General features: G+C 40.4%; 1 protein-coding gene across 2 annotated transcripts in view; it reads right to left on the reverse strand.

The window, feature by feature from the left end:
• VRK2 (VRK serine/threonine kinase 2) overlaps window positions 1–17985 on the reverse strand; it is a 49202-nt gene extending 31217 nt beyond the window's left edge. For both annotated transcript variants that reach the window (XM_076335167.1, XM_076335168.1), the window contains exons 1-7: window positions 17867–17985; window positions 17424–17564; window positions 5877–5932; window positions 5287–5356; window positions 4364–4451; window positions 4114–4222; window positions 2574–2666 (exon numbers count right to left, since the gene is read on the reverse strand). In XM_076335167.1, coding sequence (XP_076191282.1) covers window positions 2574–2666; window positions 4114–4222; window positions 4364–4451; window positions 5287–5356; window positions 5877–5932; window positions 17424–17559 — 552 coding nt within the window. In that variant the 5' untranslated portion in view covers window positions 17560–17564; window positions 17867–17985. The remainder of the gene's footprint in view (window positions 1–2573; window positions 2667–4113; window positions 4223–4363; window positions 4452–5286; window positions 5357–5876; window positions 5933–17423; window positions 17565–17866) is intronic.
• Between the last annotated feature and the right edge of the window lie 1619 nt (window positions 17986–19604).

Genomic DNA, 19604 nt, shown 5'->3' on the forward strand with positions numbered 1-19604 from the left:
ATGGTTTTAAAAAAACAAGACCAAGGCAATCTAGCTATCCACCAGTTTAGCAGAGAGAGAAGGTTGGACAAAACACTTCACAGACATTTGGTAGCAATAACAGTGTCTGAGGTTTTATCTGAAGTGTCTTAAGGTTAGTACGAGATTGCCAAATTAAAATACAGCATCTCCGACAACAGTTTAGAGGATACAGGACAGGATATTCCATATTGTTGTCATATTTAGTCAGTGGTAATGCTCCATAGAGCTTCTTAAAATAGTGTTCTGGTAAATACATAATACATTCAGCTCACCAGCATGTTATAAAGACAGCTTGATTTGTAGAAAAGGCTGTCGCAACATCATGAAGTCTTACACAGGAACTAGACACATTTGGGATTAGGAAGAAGCAACTTTCATGGCAAAATTACATGCAAATTAATGGCACATGCAAACAGCCAGGACATGACAAATGCAAAATCATCTGTGCAAGTACACATGTAGAGTTCTGAATACCTGAATCTGTATGAGAATATTGTCTAGTACTGCTCCTAACCCAGGTAAAGAACATTTATTGAAGTATGGGGGCAGACAGCACATCAGAGTCAACAATTCCAGGGGAAGGACATTCAATTAGTGGTATATGTAGATCTCCCAATTTGAAAGTTTTAGCTGCGGTGTTGGTGAGATTATTCCTTCTTTTCATGTCCCACAAGCCACAGAGCATACATGTTTCAAGATATTGTGCAAGCTGTGTCAGGAAAATAATTTTTATTTGACCAGAAACAGTCGTATTAAGCCATCTGCCCTGCTGTGTAAGCTAAATATAGTACACATTACCTCAAAATACATTTAGAAGTAATCATCACTGTCTACGTGGCTGTAGACTGGTATGGTATAGTTATCAAGGCTTCAGTGAAATCAGCAGACCTGTGGCCACTTGCAGAATTTCTGGGACCCATGACTGGGAAGTTTATCTGAATAATATCTGAACAGTTGTAAGTTTTCTTAAGCATGCAGAAATAAAAGTTTAATTCATACCTTACAAATGCAAGCAAATATTAGAAATTCTCTCCTGTTAGTTCTTCTGAATTAGAATGTGAACTTTGTAAAATGTTTTATAGAACAATTTCAGTGGAAAAGAAATTTTACTGAAACAGAATTCTACACAAAACTTCTCAGCAGTAACATACACTTTGTACGTGTTGAGCTAGGAGCTACTTAAACTGGAATATCTATTGATTTCTTTTATTTAATAAATATAACTTAAGTTATATTTCCACCTAAAACCTCTGTCCAGTAACTCACAAGTATCTTATTTTTAATCTGTCAATTAATTTACTACTCATGAAAACAAAACACTATATAGCACGATATATATTTCATGCAGACAACATGAGAAACATCAGAAAATCATCCCACAACTGGCTAATTCAAAAGCAGCTGATCAAAGTCAGGTACATGTCTTAAAATTTCATGATTACTGTAAATGGACACTTCCAAAACTATTTCAATGTGAAAAACTGCAGCATATCTCACTGTCATAAAAATACACAATAGCCAAGACAAAAAAAGTCATTTGAGTTATGTTAATGGGTTTGGGTAGCAGATCGTTTTGCCTCTGAATAGCCTCCTTCTTTGGATTCGGCAGGCTGGTAAAGACAATAAACTGAGATTATGTACTGGCTGCTACCACTGTCTAAAAACATGGTTGTTTTCAACAGCCATGATAGTTTGAAAACTATGTGTTTTAGAAAGCTGAAAAGTTAAATTTGACCCAACCATTTAACTTGAAACTTGTAAAAAAGCAGATATAGTTCAATGGTTCAACCTTCAATGGCAATGAGCTGTTTTGCAAGATCTGTTTCTTCATCACTGCAGCGGAAAAACAAAAATTGAAAGGAGAAGTATTGCTTACAGCTAATTATATTTAAGTGAAGTTAGAGGTGTCCTTTTTTCCTAAAAGATATTCTTTTCCAAGAAAAAGCATACTTAGATTTTATTAACTGAAGAAAAAAAGACCCTGTAAGAGCATGTGAAGTATGACAGGATCAAAAGATTTGTTTCAAAATGTTTCTCCAAAACACTTCAATTTCAAGGCTAGCATTAGGCTTTAGTGTGTTAGACAGCAACAACCTTAATCCTACTTACCTGTTACATCCACTACAACGAGCAGGACGTAAGAGTTAGTGGCATGGAAACACAATTCATGACAATATTAGAAAGCTAGAACTTCCCAAGAATGAAAATTCAACGGGCCACATCCTTCAACTCTACTAATATACTTAAGCTGGCATAACCTAGAACAGCAATCAGGTCCTCTAACTTGCCTTACCCTCTTCATTAGTTTACCTATCCATACCAGTATGCCAGTCAGCAGAGCACAAAGGGAACAAAGCAGAGTTTTGTCCTGCTTCTTTCTCAGACCTTAAGCTCCACAGAGCCACTCTCAGATTTGTCGTGAGAGGATGTGAAAGTTCATGCATAAACTTCTTTTACTATGTGAATTGTTAATGCAGAACATACATAACTTAAAACTATTAAACAGTTATAAACACATTAGAGTAACAGTGTAGATAAGTAAACATGCTTACCTCGTGTGGATTGGTGTAGCCCAAAAGTAGATTTGCTGCTTTAATGTCACCATGAACATACTCATTTTCATGTATATATTCCAAAGTATCCAACTAGGAAAGGATTTAGAACAGAAAAGAAAACCATCATCTTCTCCACTCTGCCCCTAACCCTACCACCAAATATTTCTCACTTATACAGTGAAATCAAGGCCTACACAGACTGGGCTGACAAATTTGTTTTGAGTTAGAGCACAAGGACTACCTACTCTGTCCACAGGGTCTGTTCCCACCAGGCACATAGCGGATGGCAAATAATAAACAAGCCATACTTTGCCATGAGGTATCCCTGTGTAAGTACCTGTGAGTACCAGCTTCTAAGGTCACAAAGCAAGAATGAAACTAGCACTTTATAAACACTGGAGGAAATGTTGAGAACACCAAGCTCTTAAAAAGAACATATTCAGTCAGCCCTGAAGGTTTATAATATATTTGATCCTGACAGTTATTATATGACCTGCATTTCATGTCACCATCCCCCTGCATCATCATCCTTCTTCAGCTTCTTATTGAGGTATGATAGCTCCAACTGTTATTAAAAAACACGTTTGCACTTGGCAACTCATACAAACAACAATCTAATCCTGGCTTTTGGAGAGTACAAAGATTGCTACAAGTTTGTCAATTATGTGACTATGAAAGCCCTTCACTTTTTTTTTAATTATCATTATTATTATTATTTAGGTTAAAAGGAAACTTTGGAGATGTCCAGTCTAAACCCCCTGCTTCAAGCAGGACTAATGTAAGTTAGACCAGGTTGTACAAGAGACTGAATAGTCAAGTTTTAAAAGTCCCCAAGGATGAACATTTCACAGCCTCTGCGAAGCACATTCCAGTGCTAAGACACTCTTTCTGCGAAAACATTTTCTTTATACTCAGAGTTCCTCTTCCTGCAACTTATGACTATTGCCTCTATTCCGTTTGCTGTGCACCTCTGTTCAATAATAGCAGTCTTTCACAACACAAATGATATTACAAAGGAGCACGTATACAATCTTCCATTAGTATGTGCCAGTCTACACACATTTGAAAACAAAACTGGTATTTGCAGACTAGCCTAATCCTGGCCTGTACAATCAGTGCATTCAGCAAACACACTGAAAATTTTGCATTCAGGCATGCAATTGTGAACTTTGACAAATATGGATGTTTAATACAATACCCTTCAGACATTGGCAAAAAAAATCAATACATGTTAAAGCATATAAGAATAGGCTTACACATCTCAGTCTAGGCACGCATTTTGAAGTGTATGGTCTATGTTTTAACCTATTAGAAAAAAATTTGATTTCAGCCCACCAACTTCCAGTCTGCAGGGGGTCTCGATGTTCTACTTAATACTCATTTTATTTTAAAAAAAGATGGAAAATAAGAAAATACATAGCATTTACACGTTTAATTCTAAACTCAAGAGCTACCTGAAGGAACTATATTAGAAAGATAATTTTCTAGTTGAACTCAGCAAGTTTGAGACAGCAATTTCCTCTCTCTCTGTACATACCATTCGTGCCCCAAGTTGCAGAACAGTCTCCTTCTTAAATCTGCTTCCACAATCTTCAAATATTCTTTGAAGGTCTTCCCCCAGTCGCTCCATGACCATGAATCTATAGCTACCAGGAAATATTTAAAAGGGAGGAATCCTTTAAGACAAGACTGCAAGTTTGTGTCAGATTGAAAGGACTTATCTCCATTTTGTTGAAAATGGATCTTCAGTCAATTTGAGGCTTAATAATTACAATTCATCTTATTACCTTTTTCCCTTGTACTCAGCCAAGCCTGATCCCCAAAACACTGGAATTCCTAAACATTTTATTTTTTTGAGATTCATCCATTTTCTTACTGTAATGATAATAAAAAGATAACATTGGGTTAAAGGTAGCTAGAGAATTTCAGGTTTGGTGTGGGGTTTTTTTTGTTGTTTTTCTTTTAGCTATCAAGCCAAGCCTTTAAATGAAACAATGAAACAAATAAGACTTATTTGGCAGTTTGTGTAGCAAACAATTCAGACCATAACTTTACTCTGAAGTTCTCTACATTCTGCAACACAAGAAGCAGTTTTTTGTTCTAGCAAAGTGGTACTTTGTTCCCTTAGAAGGCAGATAAGCAATTATCAATAGCTGAAGAAATAATTCCTTTAGAAGCTCTACTTTATTCAATACAGAATGCTTCAAGCTATCGAAAGTGTTTATGTCTACCAGCAATCTAAGTCATCTAAAGTCTTTAGGACAGTTCCCATGAATAAATCACATTCATGCTTAAGTGTCTGCAGAATCAAGTGCCTTGATTACTACTAAATCCTGCAATGATTACACACACTCTTAGCTCTGCACATGGAAATAGTTACTCTCAGAAATACGGTCACTAATTAGTCCATGTAGTACCTCTGTTCTAAGGCTGGCCTCTCTCTGGAGTCCATTCATTGTTGTGCACTCTGAAGTGTGCACATAATAAATTTGGCACGCTTCTGTTCTCCCTCCTGATCAGAAAGGACAAGGATGACATCCAAGTAAAGAAACCTATAGCAATCTAAAATTATTATAGCACCAACTATTATTAGTTCAGTGTATATGAAATGAGTTGGCTATCAAGCTCTAAAGCAACAGTTCTTACTAGAAGTAGTTAAACCCAAACTTGCCCTTAAATCTACCTGAATCAGAACTGATATATTACTTACTATGCTCTTGTTTTGCAGCCCTCTGGTAAAATTTCAGTTCAGAAAATAACGGGCCATTTTCAAGATATTCCTAGTGAGAAATAAACTTAGTATCATAAAATGAAAGACAACAGTTTCTAAAGGTGTATGAGAAATTCAAAGAGGATGAAACCCCCTTTTTTTTTCCCCTCACCGCCCATATACCATGCCATCTGAAATGTAATTTTAATAAATAGCTTAAAAAAAAAAAAAAAAAAAGTTGTTTGGCAACACATTTTCATAAACAACACAGATTCTTTCAGGAATTATTTAAGACACTATTTTCAGAAATATTGTAGATCAGGTGTGTTTAAGTTCATAGTCTGATTTTCCTTACTAAACTGTTGAGGGCAGTAATCAAGGAAAGGGAAGAATCAAGTCAAGGAAACAGTGTGTGTCATGGAAATGCCATATATATCCCCAAGCAGGGAAAGTATATCAAGATATAAAAAAACAGGGAAAAAAACAAAAGCCACAAGCATGCAATACAGACCCAATGCTGAAAATAAGGACGGATAATTAAGAGAAAGAACTGCATACAAGTTAATTTAGAAATTAGATCTACACATTACCACTTTAATTACATGCACCGCATCATCTTCTACAGGAACATGAGTTTGAGGGGAAGCTGCAAAATGAGAAAGAGACAGGGATCAAGCTGGATGCAACAAAATATAATTGCAAACAAAGACCAAGCTAACATTGCATAAGGTGACCAAAAAAAATACATGACAAAGATACCCAACATTTTGTCTGAATTCCTGCTTTTAAAGGTCAGAGTTTTGCAAGTTCAAAGAAAAACAAAACGAAAACCACACACACACACAGAAGTTTTAATCAACAAGTACAGAAGCAATTTTAACCCACATTTTCAGAACTCTCTCCCTCGATGCTAATTAAGGAGTAAGCAGGACGTCCCCATCGCATGGTTGCACCACAATGAGCTATTCCATTATAACAGACTATGTTTAAGTCATTCCAGTCAATTGGATAACCTCTGTATTTGGTTGCTGTCAATCCACTGTCGTGACAAAGACACCACTTAGAAGTTATGACCTACATTATGCCTCTAGACAGGATTGTCTGCTTTCCTCTGTTACAAATTAATTTGGCCCTAGAACCTTGATTTCTATTCTGACATTATTTAGACACTGGCCTAAGTTAGGGATAGCACAGCCACCACCTGCCTAAAGGGGAGATGAGGGATTGTGCCTCTTACTGCAAGTAGAGATTTCAAAACAATAATTGACCACATGTGCCAATTACAGCCCAGGAGACAGAACCTCTCTGCACAGACAATGCAATCCTATTTTCTTCTGACCCTGAGAGAACTATCAGTTCTCTCTGATACTACTGAAGCTACATGGAGCTACACTGGGATTAAAATTTAATGAGACTAAATCATCTTTTAGAATCATCACTGCAAAAGACTAAAAAGAATACAGTTCCTAGGAAATAAGTGTCCCTTTCAAACTTTTTATAATGATCAAATACCAACAACAGTCCAGGTGTGAAACACTTCAAGTATCAGCACACACAAAAATAGACTACTTTTATCCACATAATAAAAATCAAGTAAACTTGGATCTAATCAAACCATCCAAGCTTACATTTTTTGACGGTCAGGGCATAAAAATATTTTTACAATGGACAGACTCCTTCAGCGACCATTTCCTTCAATTCTATTCAGCATCTGGGTTGAATCTGGCAGCATACACACCCCAAACACCCGCAGGGTCCCCACTGCCTTCTGCTTGACACTTCCCCATGTGAATGCTTCTGTGCTAGTAACACATGAAGATAAAATGAACATATCCTAAAACAGTAGCTCTGGAAGGTGTGAACTACCTATAGACTCAAACGAGTAGCAGTCACATTCAGAATACAATTTAAAACTATCATACAACCAGGAAGGAAATTTTGGTAAACTTTGTTCTTACCATATTATTATACTGAACTGGGAATTAAGGCACAGGTGCTTAAGTCTTCATCTTTCTCTGCCACATGTAGGCTATGCGTTAATAGCTGAAGACTTTAGTTTAAAGGAACACATCCCATGTGTTTTCATTGTATTCAACACCATCACATTACTCAAACAGAATGAGATGTGCTCCCTTACTGACACAGATCAGAAAAGAACCTGTGTATAAGAAAATGTATTTTAATACTGTTACTTAACAGAGGTTGGATAGGTATAGAGAAGTATCAAATTTAAATGTATTTGAAAGAGTCTGATCTAACTTCCCTGTAGACATCTTGACATTTTATAAAGAGAGGCCTCATTCATGGTAATCTGGAACAGACAGTAACAGCTGTCAGGGTAATGAAGAAGAGCAATTAACGGGAGGTAGCCCAGCAAAAGGGCCTAACCCCCATGGTTCTTACACTATGCCGGTGCGGATGATTTTTGGAGTCACACTGAAAGAACATCCTGAAGAAAAATAAAACCAAAACTAACTGGCAATCGTTACAACATGAAAAGGGAGAAAACTCAGACAAAGCTCAACAAGATACAGGAACAGATGCTCCACAAAATGAGTAACATGACATTCAAATCTACAAAAGGAGAAATGGTATTATTGTTTTTACTGCACATAGATGAAACAAGGCATAACATTCACAGTGAAAAACACTCTAAACTTCTTACACAGATAATGCTTAGACAATTAATCTCATACATACAGCTAAGCAGAAGTTGCATGCCTACCTTTTGTTACATCATTTTAATTAACCATTCATATATCAGGCAGCAATACACAGCTCAGAAATAAGACAGACTAGTTTTTGTCCATAAATAAACATAAATGGTTTTTAAAAAATTGTCTCATTACTATGTATAGTTACTTAACAGACTGGAAAGGCTCCCAAGGTTTAACAAACAGTCTGATTACATACCTCATAGACCACCACCACATACTCTCCTGCGAGTTTAGCTCATAGTTAATTACTGTATACTCGTAATTAGCCATGTGCTAGCCTCGTTCTGTGTGGTAGCACATGGCTATTTATAATATTACAATCAGTTAAATGCTAGACTGCAGGACAGTAAGCAGAGACCCTGCAGGAGAGCAATGCTGATAGGCAGGAGGTCTCTGATGGCATATAAGTACACACAGAGTACCAGGAGCACTATATGGCGAGATTATGTTTGCAAAGGATATCTTAAAATAGCATAACAAGCGTGAGAGTTCCCAGTTTACAGTTTATGTTGCTTTTATCAACTAGAGACGCACAGTCTCCTTACATTTTGGGGGAGGGGTGTTGATGTATGCACACAATCAAAACCATTGTCTGCATAATTGTTAACTGGGAACACTGGCGCAAGATGAAGCTGTGTAGGGGGCTGTGGCTGTTTCTATCTCATGCCAAGACGAGTCTCACAAAACATTTGCAAAAGGCGAAGGGCACAGCCCTATTTTCCTTTCCTCCCCTTCACTCCTCAATTGCAGCCACCATGCCAGTGAAAAGCATATGAATTTAAAATGCACTCTGAAATAAAGCAGTGCAGCAAGATTCACATTCTTTGCCATAATTTCCAACTGTTGTGCCTACACAGCACAGCAAATAACTTACCTCAAATTAACCCATGTCCAGAATTCCCTAGTTTCACCCAGGCACAGCAGTTATGGTCTTATCATCCACTTTAATGGTGAATTTCATCCGTTTTGTTGCTGAGTGCCACAACCTTAATTAATGTAGCTTTCTAAATGTTAATAAGACATGGTAACAAAAGGGTGTTTCTGGATGAACTGTGATTTCCTACAACCACACAGCACAATTGCATGCAGTCTGACAAAGAAACGTGCCAATTCTATTTGCCAGTTCAAACGTGCTTGTTGTAGTTTTAGCAGTTAATTTGTTGCAGTCACATTTGGAATATGGTGAAATATTTTCAATGGCTCTCACAGAACCAGTTTTGTTGACAAAGTTTACACAGTGGAAAAGAAAACAGCATTGATTTGGCAGTTTGAAAAAACATCCCTGCTCCTGTCCACAGCTGGTGTCTTTGCCACTGCTGGATATTTTGAGGATATATTTGTTTGGGAAACATGACTACAATTATTTTCAGAAGTTCTTGGGTTGCTAGTATTTTATTTTTGCTTTGTTTCATTGGTTAACTAATCCTGAAGAGTGATATTGTCAGCTTAGTTTTTTGCAGAAATAAAAACTAACCTCAAAAATACCACACTTCAAAGTTACAGGCTACCTATAAAAAAAACTGGAAAAATTCTGACCCCGTTTAAGTCAAGCCAAGAGCTGTTAAATTCAATGGCTAACAAATGGGGGGGGGAGGGCCATTCCTCAGAGCATCTAACGATAAAAAACAATCCAAGTTGCGGGAATACAGTTACTAAAAACAAAATGTACACAAATAAATAAAAAGTAGCATCTGCTATTTAACACACAACTTCAAGTATTTCCTAAATATGGAGGATACTAAGGCAAATATTTAAAGGCAAACAAAGCACATTGCTTTCCCCCTTCACCTTCGCAATATCCAGTATTTCCCAAGAACTGAAACATTCAGTGCTTGAAGGGTGTTTACAGTTCATTTTTAACACAGCCTAAGGAAGACCTGCTTCTCTGCTCATATTGTTACTTTAAAGACGCATCGTCATTTCCTGGACAGACTCTTTTCTGAGCAGTGTTTATGAATATTTTTTTTTCCTAGATTCTTCTAGGTAGCTTTATGAATGTAGAGTTTTATTATACAAATTACATATACATAGCCCTCTGTATCGTGCTTGTGAAACCATCTTCCACAAGACCTAACTAAACTGTTTTCGGTAGAAAATGGTGCTCAACTGCTAAACTATTTTGCAGATAACTGCAAATGCCTCCAAGTTCAAAACATTCAGCTCTGGTAGGAAATTTCACTGTATTTCTTACTCATCTTTCTATGAAACCTTAATCTTGATTCACTAGTGCCAAAGTTTTGTATTCCACAGCAATGGAAGCCACTGTTCGACTTTCAAAGTTAATTACTCTAAGCTGGAATAGGTATGACACATCCTTTAACCCCAGGCAGAAAAGCTATGCATGGTCTGCTCTTACAGCACTCTCAGATGGGAGTCCAGGCCTCTACTATTTAAAACTTGATGCACAAACTGTTTTCTGGCAAGATTCTGCTCCAGCCCATCTGCTAGTCTGACATGGTGCCCACTCAGAAGATACTATGCCAGTTTCAGTGGGGTACAGGTGCCAAAGACAGCTGACAGGAGTGCCCTCTATAAGGCAACAGGTGCCCTATCTTTCATCCAAAGCTCTTCCTGTTACCATATAACCCTGCTCAGAAATACATCTCCCACTGAAGGGGGGGGGGGGGAATCAAACCTGCTCTCCTGACTTTCTAGTTTTACTTAGCATGCCAAGGCCTCGGTCCCTGACCAGAACTCTTGAAAGATGGACTAATGAAGAGCAAGACAACAGCTCCCAAATCACAGGTCCATACATATGGAAAAAAAACCAAAACAAAACCCAACACATTAAGTGGCAGAACACTAAAGTGTAATGGTAATGATCTCTGCAGACTTTGTAAAAGGTTTTAGACTACTGTGTAAAAATGAGTTATGCTTTCAAAGTTCAGACTTCTAGCCTACAGAGGACCAAAAATAGAAGAGGTAAGATTCAAGAGGAAGCAGTCACCAGCAAGAACTCGTCAAGGCAGGGAGTATTTCCTCTTCAACAGATGGAGCAGGCTGATCCTGTACTATGTGGTCAGCCCTAAGTAACCACCGAGTAGCAAAATCAGGCTAAACTTATGATTTAGTTTCTCCATAGACAGGGTGAAAAATTAGGTAGTCTACCTGCTATATCTATATTTATACAGTTTAATATTAGTGACTAGGTGAAAAGACTCTTTCCTGAAGTGGTGTTTGCCTGCCAGTGAATTTATTTTCACACTAAGGTTCACACCTGCAGCTACAATGAGACCTTTGCTGAAATGCATTTTAACATCTGAAGGTTAAGAAAAATCCATCCCTAACCAGACAGTTACTTGCTAGTGCTATTAATTACAGGGTTTTGCTATTAATATTCTTCTTTCCATTGAGTTTATAAAAAACATGCTGAATGTATATCTTTCGGTATCATTTTTACTGCATTTTTAATTCATTTGCTGCACTATAGTAAATATTTTCAGTGAAGTTAATTTAAGCAACTGTTGAAGTACTTCATTTCCCTAGAACCAATTGCTAAAGCCGGCTTCCTAATGCAAACCAAGGAATGAACAGTATGACAACGACAGAACGTGCTTCCATCAACGCTTCTCTTCCCTGACACAGGTACACCCCTGCTCACAGCTATACAAGTTATCCGTGGAAATTACCCTTTCTGAAATAGAAACAAACTTTCTTTCACACCTCAGCCCGATTCCCAGAACACCAGGCCTCAGAATAGCAACAGCAGAGTGTACTATGGTCCAAGCTTAAAAGCAGAAAAGGCCACAACCAAACCTCTTACCTACCTCCACCAGCAGCAGAGCCCCCTGTGTCGCTGGTATTAAAAGACCATATTCACCCATTTAACCACTGTTTACTGCTCAAGCAGATATTCTTTGCCTCTTCTTGGAAAATGGGGGGGAGGGAAAGAAAAAAGAAAAGGATAGTGTGCTGGCTATACTGGTGACAGATCTCCAAGCAGGGCAGAATTATCACCAATTATAGCTTTATCAATATGTACTTTCCTGAGATTCCCATATTGTAACAACACATGCAAAAATAGCAGTCAAACAGCAACACATAAACACCTGCTGCAAAGCCAGCTACGAAAAATGGTTTCAAAACTCTTAGTTTTCACCTATCACTTACAAAGTTCCATTACAATATACAGGTATAACACAAGTAAAACACATTTGCAACATAATAAATTCTATTGTAAAAGACATCATCTAACAAACATGTGTGTATATAAATATATATTAAAAAAATATTTTGCAGAACCATCAGTTTCCATGAGAAAGAAGCCTGCAAGTAGATAGTGCTGTGTACAGCAGATTTCACTGTGACAGTAGAATCTTAAAAAAACATTGTGTGACCTTTCTGCATTTAAATTTTCAGTCCAAATTGTGCATTAATAGAGTGCTTGCAGCAGGACTAGAGAATGATTTATATAAAGACTGGTGTTAATTACTGACTGCGATCAGGAAGATAAATGAGAGAATATAAGGTGCCCAGTAGCACCCTCCTCAACTCTTGCTTAATCTTCCAATGTACTGCCACTGTTCTCCACAGGGCTACAAACTAGCCATGAGACCACCAATATGTCACGTTTTTCCCTGGTTGCTCTCCATTCTGCTCCCCCTTATCAAAGAGACAACAGTTCTGTCTGAGGTGCCTGACAGCAAATCAGCACTGGTAACAAAAATAAAATAAAATAAAACTTCTAACATACAACAGCATAGTTAATTCCATCTTATGATCCATGTTGCTCTTGCTACAGCAAAAGCAGTGCTTGAGAGAACATCTCTAGATAGCTTCTATTGCTTCGGGCAGCAGAGGAAGCTCTCCTCTTCAGAAATATTGGGAGGAATCAGTATTTGTAAGCCTTCTGCTGCTGGATTTGCTCTGGTCAAGATAAAAACGCAAAGGGAACCCAAGGGAAGGAACAAGTCAACAAAGAAACAGACAAGATGGCACAGACAGGAAAGAGAAAGACTAATTAGAAAATCAGGGAAAACGTTTGTGAGGCAGGACAGAACTTGTAGATAGTGATAACTTTCGGGTACATAATTAGAAGTTCAGAAGCTCTGCACCTGAAGAGACTATTTGCATCCTAGGGCTCAGGGTCAGTAAATGGCTTTCAGCAGCTTTGATTTAGTGAACAGAACCTTCCACAGAATGCATCCCTTGTAAATATATTTTGCAGAGATAATGTAAAATTTCTCAAGAACATTGTTATAGATTAATGGAGTATGGAGTACTCTTAATGAGAAATTTAGCTATAACAACGCACATCAAAATCTTTACACCGCTACTGTAAAAATACTTATTAAAAGATATAGCTGGCAAAGTTAACCTTTACTTTTATAAAAGGGCTGTGCTGTTCATATGTGGCAGGCAGTCAAATCTGTCCCTGTTCTCCTGTCTTGCCCACCTCTCTACAGCTCTTTCTGGGTTAGCTTCTCACTGAAAGTGTAGTGGTCCTCTCACATCTTGCTGTATATGCACTAAAAACTAGTTTGAACAGCACAGAGAAAGAAGGTGCCTCTCAGCACCAAGCATCCGTATCTTACTCTCAAACATTCGTCATCTACTTCACTCCCCTTGACTCTCAAAGACAGCTAAACTCTTTTGCAGGATCAAGCCCAAAAAAACCTACTGAATGGTATATTTTACATAATATAAACACATATGAGAGATAAAGAGGTGGACTAAACAAGAAAGCTTCAGTTAGCATCAATACTTGGGGATAAATCTTGTCCATTTCCTCTTTTAATTGTAGGATGAGCTATAAGGGGAACCTAGCCTTCAGTTCAGTGCTACATGTAACATTCACTACTTCTGAAAGAAGAGATTAAACGAACACAAATACCATTATAAAAGTGGCTGCTGTATTTCTTCAGCTACGCTGTCGCTTACAAAAAAACACAGAATAGTAATACCAAGGGTCCCAGATAGTATTCTCATTCTCAACTAATCCACTGACTGCTTTCCACATCGGTTCGGTGGGAGCCAAACTGCAACAAACACCACAATATATGAAATCACCTCAGTGGTCTGTGTGATCAGGCAGAAAACTAATAAAATCTGCATGAAACTGACTGAATCCCACATGCTACACCACCACAAGGTTCGGTGTGACTTGACTGCCACAGAAAATGCCAGAGCTATATTCCGAGTGATTCAGGAACACACTTTTTGTCTTACACGTGGAGAACTGCACCCACTACAACCTTGCTTTCTGCACTGCATCCCCAGTTCCCTCAGTCCCCCCTCTCCATGGGAGCCTTCTGCAAGTTTCTGTCTTCCTTTCCTTTATCCTTGAATGGCAATATCCAGAGACACATTAACTCTACTTCTTAGCTCATGCTAAGGTCTACTTTTCATACGGCAATATCTCATACATGCTCTATGCACAGCATCTCCCAAATGTAACCAACTGATGTTTCAAAGATGGTCATAAAAAGCTATCAGATATATCAAAACGAAAAAGAATGTAAATATTCTAACTGCACTAGAATAGAATCCTAGAATCGTTTAGGTTGGAAAAGACCTTTAAGATCATCCAGTCCAACCATTAACCTAAGCCTGCCAAGGTCACCACTAAACCATGTCCCTAAGCGCCACGTCTACATGTCTCTTAAATACCTCCAGGGATAGTGACTCAACCACTTCCCTGGGCAGCCTGCTCCAGTGCTTGACAATCCTTTCGGTGAAGAAATTTTTCCTAATATCCAATCTAAACCTCCCCTGGCGCAACTTGAGGCCATTTCCTCTCATCCTATCGCTTGTTACTTGGGAGAAGAAACTGAGACCCACCTCGCTACAACCTCCTTTCAGGTAGTTGTAGAGAGCGATGAGGTCTCCCCTCAGCCTCCTTTTCTCCAGGCTAAACAACCCCAGTTCCCTCAGCCACCCCTCATAAGACTTGTGCTCCAGACCCTTCACCAGCTTTGTTGCCCTTCTCTGGACACACTCCAGCACCTCAATGTCTTTCTTGTAGTGAGGGGCCCAAAACTGAATACAGTATTCAAGGTGCGGCCTCACCAGTGCCGAGTACAGGGGCACGATCACTTCCCTGGCCACACTATTTCTGATACAAGCCAGGATGCTTTGACTCCTCTGTAACTGCAGTTAGTTGAAACCCCTATCATCACCACTGGTTCAGTCTGTAGAGCAGTTAGGTATGTGTGAACTATATTAATTATACAAATTCCAAAGGAAACCAGACCAGAAACTCCACTACAGGAACCTGTCAGATGCACTCCAACTACTAACAGCAGCATAAGGATTCAAAACAGTTCCTTCAGACAGCCTCAAACCATGCACTTGGTGAGGAAATTCAGTGCAGCAGACCACACCAAATCTAGTCCAAAGTAAAACAAACTCTCAAATATAGGGCAGATGTAAGGCCATAGCCATCAACTGTTGCCATGTACTTATTCGCTTCTGTTACACCAAACTACTTGCAAACATATACACAGCCTTAGTTTTCTCCAGGTTTTTCAGTGACTGTTTACTTTGTGGAAAAGCAGAAGCAGTGTCATTTAGGTTGTTACCGAAATCTTTTTGCTTCATTTACACAGGCATTCAGCGGAACAAAGTGCATTTTCCTCTTCTTTCTAAAAGCCAGTTTACGCCTTTTCCCCTCCCTAGAAAGTTTCTCCACTCAAACCTGAAGTCTAGATGCAACTTAAGTCCAGACGCACAAGTAAAACTGTCCACCCTCCTGTAGTCTACAGCCACACATTAACAGCTGGAAGAACAGTACAACTGGGCAAGCACTTTAGAGAAGCAACATCTGACCACAGATGGGACTACCACACCATGAAATAAAATACGAGTCTTCAGTTGCCATTCAATTCTTTGTGATTAACCATAATGGATATGAGGAGGAAAAAAAGAGGGAGAGGAAGAACACTTCAGTGCAATATAAAATGTTCCTGAACAGCTGAAAGCAGACAAGCACCATGAGATAGCCAGACAGATGTAACAAAGATCACAGTAAATCTGTCACCAAGAGACCAGTGGCACACAAGTGCTACATTTATGTCTGCAAATACAGAAAGAGCAAACATGCTAACCCTTCTATAGAAAATGCACACTTTTTCTCTCTACAGTAGGTGCCTGATGCTACAATTTGACACTGATGGACAATTCCTTCACCTCCATGAAACCACACTGAATCTAGCACAGCTCTGCAGATTTGAAAGGAGTTACTAAAGACAAAAGAATTGAGAAGATGCATGACATGATACCTGTTCTAATGAAAACTTGTCTCATTATAAAAATCTGGAAATCACACTAAGTGGAAAGCTCATGCTGCATAACACTATATTAACAGATTATTTTCCGACAAATGATTCAATATGACAGAAACATCATTAAGAGGTCAACTGAAAAAAAACCAAGAGTGGGAAACAATCAAAACTGTATTTCCCATGGCAGAAACACACAAAAAGGAAAAGCTTAAAAAAAGAAAATATAGCTGATTTAGGCATAAAAGGAAGTCGATTTATAGGAGTGACTTGCTTATCAAGTTTTAAACATTAATACTCCAAATAGGGAGTTAACATACCTCTAACTTAAAAGATCATGTTTGGCTCCAGGGATGATGTACTAAACTGCTTCTAGATAATTCTTTACTGCTGTCTTAACACAAGCTCAATTTAGCCCCTAACAGTCACTGTGGACTAGTTTGCCTGCATATGTTTGCAGTGCAAAAAAATCCCAACAAATTCATAATATTGCCTTGAAAACAAGATTTGCCCTTTCATAGAGACCAGCTACAGTAATATACATTATATCCTCTCCAGTGACCCAGAATGCTTTACAAACTGCCTCTCAAAACCATTCATTCCTTATAAAACACAGACCGAGTGAAATGCAGCAGCTTCTTCTGAAGAAACATATCTAGGCTAGAGCAAATAAAGAACAGCGTTTACACCTCTGGTGAAAGACACTAATTCAGAGGCAACGCCCAGCTAACTATTGTTACTGTTACGTTTCTTGGATGAAAACTGATTTAGTCTTGGCCAGAAGATAACATTTCCAATAACTGGAAACCCAGAGCGCTCCAGAGCGCAAGACTGGCATAAGTCCAAAGTGGCAGCTCATGAAAGAATCCCCATTACTTTGAAGAGCATCGCCTAGCAGCGCTCTTTGGTAGTCTGACAGCAGAAGCACCTTGCCTACCCCACACAAGCTCCATAGAAAAGTGCACTAGAAGCCAGCAAACTGGGCTGGACAGCCCATGGAGAACACGCTGCACCATCAGCAACACTTTGAACAACAAGGACGCTCAACAGGGTGCTGCCAACCTCAGAAAACCACACTTCAACACAGATGACCACCAGCACGTAAACAACAGTAACTTTTTAAACCCAGTCTGTCTTACTCATGTCAGAAAGTTACAAAGAAATTTGCAAGTCACCCTTCTAATCATCACCAGTATTTTACCTAAATAGATCAAGCCAAATCCTCCCTGGCCGATCTGACTGCCCAGCCTCCAGACTTTTCCTTCGGTGTCTTTCAGGATCATGTCTCTTGGGAGAGGAACTGGCAGCTTGCCTCTGCCGCGATTCTTAGGCGGCATCGCACCTTGAGGGGGAAAAAATGAAAGGAAAAGTTGACTTTTGCCAGAAGAAACAATATCCCTCGATGTCCTCTGCCCAACAGACACCAAGCAGGGGGGCAGCTCTCCGCGGCCTCCCCGGACGATCCCCCTCAGGGCGGCGGCCGCGCGCCGGAAGGTTCTCCCCCACCTCAGGGCCAAAGGGCCTTTCACTTGAGCAGCAGGCCGGGGCGGCTCACTCGCAGCGGCCTCCCCTCCAACGGCCGACGGGACAGGGGTAGTAACCGGCCCACGCTCGGCCTCGCCGCCCGCTCGCCCCTACACCCACCTCCGCAGGGCCCCCGCGGCCTCCCCCCGGCGCCGGCCGCAAACTTCCCAGCCGGGAACTTCCCGCAGGCCAGGCCCAGGCGGCTAGCGCCCGCCCGCAGCAAGAGGAGGAGGCGGGCTGCCGTCTTCCCGCGGGAAACCCCGGGGCGGGGAAGGGGCGGGCCAGCCCCGGCCGGGACGCGGGCTCTGCCCGCCCTGCCTCGCCGCCGGCGGGGCGGGACTCCCTCAGCCGCCCTGCTTCCCTCAGCGAGGCGGTGCCCGGCCGGGGAGGGGGGGAGGTGTCGCGCGCCTCCCTTAAGCGCGCGTTGTTTCCCGCTTCGCCTCAGCCCGCCGGCCGCTCGCGCAGCGCTCCCCGCTGAGGCGCCGGCGCTTCGCAGGGAAACGGAGAAGTTAGATGGCACACCTGACCCCGCCTGAGCTCCAGTCGCTTCGGCTCTCCCTCTTTTTAAGCCGCACTTCACAAGTGAGGAATTTTTGTTTTTCTTAAAGTGCTTTGGTGTGTATAGTAGTAGTTGATCAGACTGTTCCCTGCCTGAGGTAAAAAGGGGGGTTTCCGTGTGCAGCAAGGACTTCAGGAGCTGTAGTGAAGTCAGAGCTGTCAGGGTGCCACCCCTCAGGCAGGCCACTTCATTTTTACCTCGGGATCTTTCGATCATAGGTCCACCACTGCCTCCCTGTTGTATTCCAGGATCGTTTCTACACACAGAAACGTAGATGCCTACCCAAAGCCAACATGCAACACCTCCTGTGTTCGCTCCGGTTGGGATGACAGAGACTTGCACTGCCTGGAGCACCACGAGCTATCAGCAGCGCCACAGCACAGTGGGAAAAGGCAACAGCCACCTCACAGGCCAGCCAGCCATTGCTCCAGGACAGATGCAGCCGACCCAGGGGTGGATCAGCCCCATCACCACCATCAGCCTGTGAGTTGGTAATAAATGACACAATGAAGGGTTTTTTTTTTTACCTCCCAAGCTCACCAGGCATACCTCTGATCACAAGCCACCATCTTGTGTGAGCTTTGCTTTATTAATAGGGTCCACCCACCCAGCCAGCACAGTACACCTCAGTAGAGCTCACTGGGGACCACCACATCTTCCAAGCAATGACTGCAAGTCCTTTTACCAAAAAAAGGTTCAAGAATAATCAAAATCCAGAACAACTTCAGCAACTCCATAATTTACAAGTGAACTTAAAAGTACTAACACAGATTATGACCACAAAGTATATATTGCTGTCAGTAGATTAGGCCTTAACATAACAACCCTTTCTGCTTCATAAGTCTTGCAGGCTTTGTGGTTTTACCATTACTGAAAGGACCAGCTGAAGAATTGCCAGTAGAAATCTCAACCATAAAGCAAGCAAATTCAAGACTGCCATAAAGCATTTCATAGGGTTTCTCCCCTTTGTAACAGCTGTCAAAACAGGCTGTAGGAAGGTGTTGTTTGGGTTGGTTGGTTTGTTGTTTTTTTTTTTTTAAATCAGATGCCCACTGCTGCATCAAATAAACCATTACCACTCACTGGAGAGCTAGCACCTTTATTCACTGAGACCATTTGGGCAGTGCTCTCAGTGTATCTGTCACTTGGGATGAGAGCTACCATTCTGCCATGAGTAAAGGATCTTTTCAGAAGAAAACTGTCTTCAAATAGTTGCCTGGGAATCAGAGAACCAGCCTCTGTTTAAGGAGAAAGCTTTTTTGCTCAACTTTTGCAAAAATGTAGTCACATGATTAAACT

The sequence above is a fragment of the Aptenodytes patagonicus genome, chromosome 3 (assembly GCF_965638725.1).
Source record: "Aptenodytes patagonicus chromosome 3, bAptPat1.pri.cur, whole genome shotgun sequence".
Taxonomy (NCBI): domain Eukaryota; kingdom Metazoa; phylum Chordata; class Aves; order Sphenisciformes; family Spheniscidae; genus Aptenodytes; species Aptenodytes patagonicus.